Below are 10,064 nucleotides of genomic sequence, written 5' to 3'. Positions count from 1 at the left end.
CTTCCGGGGCGAAGGTCGTCTCCCGTCAGCCCTCGGGTGCCGGGCTGCGTCTCTGAACCAGCGGTGGTGGCGCTTGTGGGGGAGCGGGTGTGGGGCCGTGACGGGGACTGAAAGGAAAAAGGGGCCGCAGCGCCCGTGGCCATCCGCGGGCGATGGATAAACAGCAGCCGCAGCGCGGATCCTCCTGGAGCACGGCCCGGCCGCAGCTGTGGCTCCGAGGGCGCCATGAGGGCAGCGGACCTGAGTCGGGGGCGCCGGGGCCGGGGAGCGCCGGGTGTGGCGCGGGCGGGGAGGGCCAGGCCGCCTCCTAGGGCCACGAGAATGTTCAGGAACCGAGGTGCAGATGGTCGCGTCGCTGAAAGTGCCCGTTGCCCCTGAAGCCTTCTCCTTGTTGACTTACTCATTTTGAGACGGGGTCTCGCCCGGTCGCCCTGGCTGCGGTGCAGCGGCCGGACCTGGGCTCGCGGCGGCCTCGCCTCCCTGGTAGCGGGGACGTCAGGCGCGCGCCGCCAGCCCGGCTAATTTTTTGTGTTTTTTGTAGGGGGGAGGTCTCCCTGCGTTGGCCAGGCTGCTCTCGGACTCCTGGCCTCTGCTGGGATTACAGGCCTGAGCCACCGCGCCCGCCCTAGAAATTCTAAGCTTCGAAACGGCAAATGACCGCGGTGGTGCCAATGCCTGCAATCCCAGCACTTTCGGAGGCCGAGGGGGGAGGATCACTTGAGTCCAGGAGTTCCAGACCAGCCTGGGCAACATAGTGAGACCCCAAGCTCTACAACAAATTAAAAAGAAATTAGCCGGGCGCGGTGATGGCGCGCGCCTGAGGTCCCTGCTACTCAGGAGGCTGAGGCGGGAGGCTCGCCTGAGCCCTGGAGGTGGAGGCTGCAGTGAGCTCAGATTGCACAACAGCCTGGGCAACGGAGCCAGAGTCTCTAAAAAAAAAAAAGTTTTGTATTATGGGTAATTTTATGTTTCTGCTATATTGCCACAAAAATGATGGGAGGTGTGCAGTTTCTTTGTAACTTTTTATTATACTTGGATATGATTTTTTCTTAATCATAGAAAAGTTGGAATACTAGTACAAGGAAAACTCCCCAGTGTTTGCTACGGAAACGTGCCAACTGTTTTCATTTGCTCCATTTGTTTAATACTCTCGAACCAAATTCACCTCCTGTGGGGAAAAGAAAGAGATCAGCCTGTTACTGCCTCTATATAGAACGAAGTAGACATAAGAGACTCCATTTTGTTCTGTATTTGAGATGCTGTTAATCTGTGACCCTACCCCCAACCTTGTCCTTGCAAGAGACATGTGCTGTGGTAACTCAAGGTTTAATGGATTTTGGGCGTGCAGGGTGTGTCTTTGTTCCTCGAAAAGCTAGGTATTGTCCAGGGTTTATCCCCATGTGATAGGATGAAACAATGCCGCTAAAAGGTTTATCTCAAGGCACAGGATTTTCCTTTAAACTTACTCATGTCACAGAGATCCTTGTTCTTTTTTTTTTTTTTTTTTTCTTTTTGAGACGGAGTCTCACGCTGTTGCCCAGGTTGGAGTGCAGTGGCGCGATCTCGGCTCACTGCAAGCTCCGCCTCCTGGGTTCACGCCATTCTCCTGCCTCAGCCTCCTGAGTAGCTGGGACTACAGGCGCCCGCCACCGCGCCCAGCTAATTTTTTGTATTTTTAGTAGAGACGGGGTTTCACTGTGGTCTCGATCTCCTGACCTTGTGATCCGCCTGCCTCGGCCTCCCAAAGTGCTGGGATTACAGGCGTGAGCCACCGCGCCCGGCCGATCCTTGTTCTTATGTCTTACTGCTGATTTCCTCCCTAAAAACGATCCTATTGTCCTGCCACTCCCTTATCTTTAAGATGGTAAAGATAATTATCTATAAATACTAATGGAACTCAGAGACCGGTGCCCGCGTGGGTCCTCTGTAAGCTGAGGGCCGGTCCCCTGGGCCCCTGCTTTTCTTTCTCTATACTTTGTCTCTGTATCTTATTTCTTTTCTCAAGTCTCGTTCCACCTAATGAGAAACACCCACAGGTGTGGAGGGGCAGGCCACCCCTTCAATCTCCTGTTTACATTTTGCTCCATTTTCGAATAATTGTCTCTATAAATGTAAACATACTGGATTTTTTTCCTAAACCACTTGAGAAGCTGGAGATACCTAAACACTTTGCTGTGTATTTACTCTTAGGAACCACCACACAGTACAATGATCAAAATCCGAACTCAGCCCATAGTCCAGATTTAACTCGTCTCAAATGTCCTTTATACCTTTTTTTCCCTGTTGAGGATTCAGTCCAGGATGACACACTGCATTCATTGTTGTGTCTTTTTTTTTTTTTGAGACGGAGTTTCGCTCTGTCGCCCAGGCTGGAGCGCAAAGGTGTGATCTTGGCTCACTGCAACCTCCGCCTCCCCGGTTCAAGCGATTCTCCTGCCTTGGCCTCCCGAGTATCTGGGATTACAGGCGCTCACTGCCACTCCCGGCTAATTTTTTTATTTTTAGTAGAGACAGGATTTCACAATGTTGGCCAGGGTGGTCTCGAACTCCTGACCTTAAATGACCAGGCAGGCCACCATGGTCAGCTACTCGTGGGAGGCCGAGGCAGAATTGCTGGAACTCTACACAGAAGGCAGAGTTTGTGCTGAGCCGAGATCACGCCATTCATTGTACTCCAGAGGCCGGGTGCAGTGGCTCTACACAACTTTGGGAGGCCGAGGCAGGTGGATCACCTGAGGTCAGAAGTTCGAGACCAGCCTGGCCAACATGGTGAAACCCCATCTCTACTAAAAATGCAAAAAGTAGCTGGGCGTGGTGGCGTGCCCCAGTAATCCCAGCTGAGGTGGGAGAATCACTTGAACCCAGGAGGCCGAGGCTGCAGTGAGCCAAGATCATGCCACTGCACTCTAGCCTGGGTGACAGATCCAAGACCTCATCTCAAAAAACAAGAAGAAAAAAAAAACTATACTTTTTTTTTTAGATGGGGTCTCACTCTCACTCACTCTAGTCTGGAGTGCAGTGGCGTGATCTCGGCTCATTGCAGCCTCCGCTCCTGGGCTTGAGTGATCTTCCCACCTCAGCCTCCTGAGTAGCTGGACCACAAGTGCATGCCTGGCCAACTTTTGTAGAAATGGGGTTTCACCATGTTGCCCAGGCTAGTCTCAAAACTGAGCTCAAGTGATCTTCCCACCTTGGCCTCCCAAAGTGCTGGGATTACAGGCACAAGTGGCCTTCCTGCAGGATTTTCAGTTCATGGAGGTAACTGAGTGGAGACGTGGAGAACCTGATGTTATTGGAGATTTTTATTACTTGCATTTCCTTAGCGATGGGGACACCCACACTATACAGGGCGACATGAGAAGCGCCCATGTTTTGTCAGGAGGCAGAGGGGGGAAAGCTAAGACCAGAGCCTTGGCTAAGGATTCTGTGGGAAGGGCAGGGAGGGCGGGGTGAGCAGTTCAGAATGGGCCAGCTTGAAAAATGCCATCTTGACTGGGCGCGGTGGCTCACACCTGTAATCCCAGCACTTTGGGAGGCCAAGGCAGGCGGATCATCCGTGTTCAGGAGTTCAAGACCAGCCTGGCCAACATGGTGAAACCCCATCTCTACTAAAAATATAAAAAGTTAACTAGGCATGGTGGTGGGCGCCTGTAATCCCAGCTACTTGGGAGGCTGAAGCAGGAGAATCGCTTGAACCCAGGAGGCGGAGGTTGCCAGTGATTGGAGATTGCGCCATTGCACTCCAGCCTGGGCAGCGAGAGCGAAACTCCATTTAAAAAAGAAAAGAAAAAAATGCCATCTGGCCTTGGTGCACGGTGGCCGTCCTGGTTGCCTGTTCCTGGCCTTGGGCGACTCAGGGCAGGGGAAGTAGGGGCTTGTGCAGCAGTTAGATGAGGAGGTGGGTCAGGGTATGGGCTCTGGATGGAAGCGAGGAGAACATGTAATTCATGGTTGCCAAGGTGACATATACAAATCTAAGAAAACAGTGGGAATACCCCGGCCTACAGAGAGCAACTGAAGAGGGCGCCCCAAGGGTGTGCAGACAGAGGGAAGGAAGGGAAGGCAGAGGTGCCGTCCAGGTCCCTGCCACCATCTGTCATCAGGTTTTGGTCACATCAGTTGCCACAACTCATTCTTTGCTGGAGTGCGGAGAAGGCTGGAGCTGCAGGGTCGGTGGGCCCTCCTGGGAGCTGGCGGCCATCCCAGGTCCAGTTCAAGCCACATACCCCGCTTTCTCCCACCCCCTCCTCCAGGAGCCTCTCCCCTGATGTTCCCTCCAGGCAGGCAGCCTCAGCCAGAGAGCCTGGAAATCGCTGGGGCAGTGGAGCCCAGAGCCTGCTGTCTGGCTCAGCCCGTGGGCCCTGTGCCCTCATACTCCTGCACCCCTCCAAGTTCAGGAAGCACCTGGGGCCAGCCCCCCTCAGGCATCTGGGCCACCTCAGCCCACTGCGTCCGCAGGGTGGGGCTGGCCCCTCGGCTCAGCAAAAGTGCCACGGTAGGGCCATGCCCTCGCTCTGCAGCCAGGTGTAGGGGGGTCTTTCGGAGCCAGCCGGTAGCATCCACCTGGGCACCCCTGTCCAGGAGGCAGCTGGCAACCTCCGCGTGGCCTTCCCTAGAGGCGTGGTGTAGGGGCGTGAAGCCCAGGGTGTCCCGCGCATCCACCTTAGCCCCCTGGGTGACCAGCAGCTGGACGGTGGGCAGGTGTCCCCGGGCGGCAGCCCTGTGCAGCGCAGAGCGGCCATGCCTGTCCCTGATGGCTGGGTCTGCCCCGTGGCCCAGCAGCACCTCAATGTCCTAGAACAGGAGAGAAGAAGAGCAGGGGCTGGCCTCAGCCCAGCAGGCGAGGGGCAGAGCCACCAAGCGTTTGCCCAGCCCAGGACTCTTCTGTCCCCCCAGTGGCCTGAATCTCCTGACACCATTTTCTCATGCTTTAAGTGAGGCCGAACCCAAGGCTGGCCTGCAGCAGCTCTGCTTGGAAACGTCACTTTTCCCCCTAAGGGTCTTTACAGCAAATTCAAGGATCTGCAGCCCTGCCCGCTGCCCAGGAACAGGGGGGTTCGGGCACAAGCCGGGCGCTGGCAGAGAGTCTGTTGCTGCCACCAGCATGAAGCCAAGCCCCGGGCCTCGGGTCCCGCCCTGGTCTACACGGGAGGGGCACAGCCGGGGGCGCGGTCACCTTCGTGCCCGGACACTGTCCCCCAGCCCAGCTCCGGCTGCCCCGGGGGCACCTCTCTGGGGCTCCTGGCCCTGCGCCCCATCCCATCACTGCCGGGCGGAGGGCGGGACGTACCTGCGGGCGGCCTAGGGCGGCCGTCAGACCCAGCGCTGTGGCCCCCGCGCCATCCCGAGCATCCACCCGCGCCCCGCGCGCCAGGAGGAAGCGCAGCGCCGCCCCGCGCCCCGCCGCGGCCGCCACGAGCAGGGCGCCGTCCAGGCCCGCGCCGCCGGCCGCCAGCAGCTCCAGCACCGCCAGCCGCCCGCCCGCGGCCGCCCAGTGCGCCGCCGTCCAGCCGCGCGCGTCCTCTGCCTCCGCCGCCGCGGGTCCCGGGCTCGGAGCCTCCAGCAGGCGCGCGGCTAGCAGCGTGCGGCCCAGGGCGGCTGCCCAGTGCAGCGGCGTGAGGCCCGTCTCGGAGCGCGCCGCCGCCGAGGCCCCGCGCTGCAGCAGCAATTCGGCCACCCCCGAGTGCCCGTGCCAGGCGGCCTCGTGCAGCGCCGTGCGCCCCGCCCGGTCCACCGCGCCCACCGGGGCCCCTCGCTGCAGCAGGAGACGCACCAGGGGCGCGTGGCCCCGCAGCACAGCCAGGTGGAGCGGGGTCCGGCCTGCGTGGTCCCTGAGGAGGGGGAAAGGGCGTCGGCGCGGGGATGGACCACTGACCAGAACCCCGCCCAGCCCCACCCCGTCCTGCCGCCCACCCAGCACTGGAACCCCCGTCCTACCCCAACCAGAGAAGGGACCCCTTCACCCCCCAGCCCAGGTGCACCTCTCCTCCACGCTGGCCCCTTGCCGCAGCAGCTGCATCACCAGGCCTATAGGGCCCCTCCACACGGCCCGGAGTAGGTGCCCCCAGCCCTGGAAGACACTAGGCTCCTCTGTCCTGGTTCCCAGGGCCTCTTTGGAGTCCAGCTCCATCCACTGCAGTTCCTGTTCCTCCTCCTCCTCTCTGGGCTCAGGCCTCTGGGAGTCCATCTGGGGGAGCAGGGATCCTGCATCCACCGTGGAGGCCTCTGGCCTGCCCCCAGCCCAGTGTTCCGGGTGAACCTGGAGCCCCCCCATTCCAGTTACCACTTAGCCTTCAGACGGACTTGGCTCCAGTTACCTAAGGGAGCTGGCCCAGGAGCTTTCTGCTCTGGCTGGGGGTCCTCTGCAGATGGGTTCTGGCCCCGGCTCAGCCTGCTGACCTTCTTCACAAAGTGCCTTCTGCAGGCTTTGGGGTGGAGAGTGCGCTGCTGAAAGGCGGCAGCTTCAGCCTTGCAGGGGGTGGGAGAACACAGCTGGTCCCCTGGGCCAGGCTGAGAACACCTGAAGCTGTTTACTCAGCCACTTAGGAAGGCCCTGCCTTCAGGCACAGCCCCTGCCCAACACACTCCTCCCCTGTGGCTGCCAGGGCCCCAGCTCGGCTGCCCTCCTGGGGAACAAAGGCCAGGGTGGTTGGGCAGGACAAGCAGGAACATGCCTGTGGACGAAAGTTGCTCAGATGCCACCTCCCCCAGGAAGCACAGCCTTGGATGTGCCCTGACATGCCCCTGGAAGGCCTCACAGGCCTCTCCATGGTGCCCACCCTCGGGCAGCCCCCTCACCCTCACTCCTCTCCGTGCTGGCTAAGCCCACTCAGGGGTGGGTGCCGGCCCCCCCTCCCGATTCCAGGCTGGGGAGGAGAGCAGGGCGAGGTTCTGGCCTTCCTTTCTGTAAATGCTGGACAGGACAAAAGATTCACCAAGGACTCCAGGCAGGTGGCCTGGAGAAGAGGGTGGCATTGGCGTGGTAGGGATGAAAACCCTCTGGGGACTGGCTGGGGCAAGTCTGGAGCCAGGGAAGGGACAGATGCTGGGGCAGGTGGGGGCGGGGGGCAGGAGGGAGTGTGGGGAGAATTCCTGCTAGGGCACGTCTGCATGTGGAAAAGCAGCTCTGCTCAAGCAAGGCCTGGGGCAGCGGGATTCTTGGGGCTGGCACAGGGTAGGTGGGGCTGGTGCTGAGGGCATCTTCCTGTCTCCCAGTACCTCGGGCCAGACAGAAGGAAGCATAGCTTTTTGGGATGGCTGCAGCAGCCTGGCCCCTCCAGCAGCTGCACGGGAAAGGTGATGGGGGCTACCCATTCCCACCTCAGCCCCCTTCAGCCTCCCAGGTCCCCAAGGACAGGGTCTCCAGAGGGCCCAGGCCTGGCCTCCCCCACTCCCTAGAGGACTGCCTCTCCAAGGGCCCAAAGGGTCTCCAAACAAGGGACCACCCACCCAGCCACACAGACCCTGCCCTGCAAACCTCATCAGGCTACTCATCGGTCACCTTCCCAGAGCCTGACCACTGATGGATCTGACGCAATGTGCATCTCTAACCGTTTTAGTTTTTAGCATTTATCACTACGGGAAAGTATGTGTTTATTTTATTTAAATGTCGGCCTTCCTCTTCTCGAAGGAACGCTCTGTGAGGCTGACCAGGAAAGATGTGAGGAGCTCTGGGGGCTGGGTGGAAAGTCCCATACTCATCAGGGCCAGGGAGGCCCCAGAAACTGCCTCATGCCAGCTTCCCAGAGGTACAGAGGCGAGAATGCACCTCCAGGAGGCCACTCCCAAGACTCCCGTCTCCCAGGTTCCACCATAGCGGGGGCAGCCACAGCTGCCTCTGTGATGCTTGTAGGACCCACACACAGTGGGGCACGGAAGGGCAGAAGCCGCAGCCCCCTTGCCGTGGAATCCAAAGAACCTGGAGTGGTTCTGCAGAGACATTTGAACCAGAGCGGCTCCATCTTGAACAGGCTGGGTAAAATGAGGCCGAGACCGGCTGGGCTGCATTCCCTGGAGGTCAGGCATTCTTAGTCACAGGATGAGATCAGCAGAAGATACAGGTCACAAAGACCCCACTGATAAAACAGGATGCCGTGAAGAAGCCGGCCCCAAACCACCAAAACCAAGACGGCCGATCCTCACTGCTCTTTATGCGCTGATTATAATACATTAGCATGAGACACACGCCCACCAGCACAGTTTACGGTTGCCATGGCAATGCCAGAACATACCCTAGATGGTCTAAGACGGGGAGGAACCCTCACTTCCGGGAATTGCCTGCCTCTTTCCCAGGAAACAGTAAGCGTTCTCGGTGGAGCAGCCCAGGCTGCTGCTCAGCCCACAGGGCAGCCCTTCTCTTATTCCTTTATTTTCCTATTGAACTTGCTTTCACTTTACTTGGTGGACTCCTCCGAATTCTTCCTTGCATGGGGTCCAAGAACCCTCTCTTGGGGTCTGGATCGGGACCTCCTTTTCTGGTGACAGTCCCTGGGACTCAGTAGCAGTTCAGCAGTGTTTGTTGAATGAATAAGCGAGGGGCCTGGTTGGGGGGCACTTAGAAAGCAGAGGTTTTGCAACATTTTAAACTTTCTATTTGTATTTTTTAGATGGAGTCTTACTCTGTCACTCAGGCTGGAGTGCAGTGGCGTGATCTCAGCTCACTGGAACCACCATCTGCCAGGTTCAAGTGATTCTCCTGCCTCAGCCTCCCAAGTAGCTGGGATTACAGGCACCCACCACCACGCCTGGCTAATTTATGTATTTTTAGTAGAGATAGGGTTTCACCATGTTGGCCAGGCTGGTCTCCTGACCTCAAGTGATCCGTCTTCCACAGGTTCCCAAAGTGCTGGGATTATAGGCGCCCACCACTACGCCTAATTTTTTTTTTTTGACATGGATTCTCGCTCTGTCGCCCAGGCTGGAATGCAATGGTTTGATCTCGGCTCACTGCAACCTCCTCCTCCCGGGTTCAAACAATTCTCCTGTCTCAGCTTCCGGAGTAGCAGGTACTACAGGCACATGCCAACAAGCCCGGCTAAGTTTTTTTTTTTTTTTTTTTTTTGAGACGGAGTCTTGCTCTGTCGCCCAGGCTAGAGTGCAGTGGCCGGATCTCAGCTCACTGCAAGCTCCGCCTCCCGGGTTCACGCCATTCTCCTGCCTCAGCCTCCCGAGTAGCTGGGACTACAGGCGCCCGCCACCTCGCCTGGCTAGTTTTTTTTTGTATTTTTTTTAGTAGAGATGGGGTTTCACCGTGTTAGCCAGGATGGTCTCGATCTCCTGACCTCGTGATCCGCCCGTCTCGGCCTCCCAAAGTGCTGGGATTACAGGCTTGAGCCACCGCGCCCAGCCCTTTTTTTTTTTTTTTAGGAGACGAGGTTTCACCACATTGTTCAGGCTGGTCTCGAACCCCTGACCTCAGGTGATACACTTGCCTCATCCTCCCAAAGTGCAAGATTACAGGCATGAGCTACCGTGCCTAGCCTGATTTTTGCATTTTTAGCAGAGACCAGCTTTCAGCAAATTGGCCAGGCTGGTCTCAAACTCCTGACCTCAAGTGATCCACCCACCTCAGCCCCCCAAAGTGCTGGGATTACAGTGTGAGCCACCGTGCCCAGCGCTGTAGGGACACTGCAGGGAGGCCTCTACTGCCCTGCTAGATGTCACACGCCACGTGGTGCCACTCTCCTTCCTGTTCACAGGTCTGAAAGAAGTAGGCAAGATGGAGAGGCCTGGAACGTGTTGAAAGGGATGGAGCCCACTAGAAGACCTCACCGGGAGTGGCTCAGCTCACAGACACCTACTCCTGTCAATTAATTATGAAAATGGAGTTGGAGGCTGAGTGCAGTGGCTCATGCCTGTAATCCTAGCACTTTGGGAGACGGAGGCAGGCGGATCACCTGAGGTCAGGAGTTTGAGACCATTCTGGCTAACATGGTGAAACCCCACCTCTACTAAAAATACAAAAATTAGCTGGGCGTGGTGGGCGCCTGTAATCCCAGCTACTCGGGAGGCTGAGGCAGAAGAATTGCCTGAACCTGGGAGGTGGAGGTTGCAGTGAGCCGAGA

The 10,064-nt window shown here is 57.9% G+C and overlaps 1 protein-coding gene across 5 annotated transcripts; it reads right to left on the bottom strand.

Annotated features, from left to right (window-relative positions):
- Window positions 1–1,008: 1,008 nt before the first annotated feature.
- Window positions 1,009–8,650, bottom strand: ANKRD65 (ankyrin repeat domain 65). Of its 5 annotated transcripts, XM_021934904.2 has the most exons (4): window positions 6,318–8,650; window positions 5,982–6,187; window positions 5,291–5,831; window positions 1,009–1,168 (listed from the first exon to the last, which is right to left on the bottom strand). In XM_021934904.2, exons 2-4 carry the CDS (start codon window positions 6,185–6,187, stop codon window positions 1,142–1,144), a joined length of 774 nt encoding a protein of 257 aa, XP_021790596.2. In that variant the 5' UTR covers window positions 6,318–8,650; the 3' UTR covers window positions 1,009–1,141. The 5 variants fall into 5 exon arrangements, with proteins under 5 accessions (XP_021790596.2, XP_021790594.2, XP_009208001.1 ...); XM_021934902.2 differs by lacking the exon at window positions 6,318–8,650 and having other exon boundaries at window positions 5,982–6,307; XM_017956236.2 differs by lacking the exons at window positions 1,009–1,168; window positions 6,318–8,650 and adding an exon at window positions 3,724–4,794 and having other exon boundaries at window positions 5,982–6,307.
- Between the last annotated feature and the right edge of the window lie 1,414 nt (window positions 8,651–10,064).

Source organism: Papio anubis, chromosome 1 (assembly GCF_008728515.1).
Source record: "Papio anubis isolate 15944 chromosome 1, Panubis1.0, whole genome shotgun sequence".
Taxonomy (NCBI): domain Eukaryota; kingdom Metazoa; phylum Chordata; class Mammalia; order Primates; family Cercopithecidae; genus Papio; species Papio anubis.
This window is presented reverse-complemented; position numbering and strand designations above follow the sequence as displayed.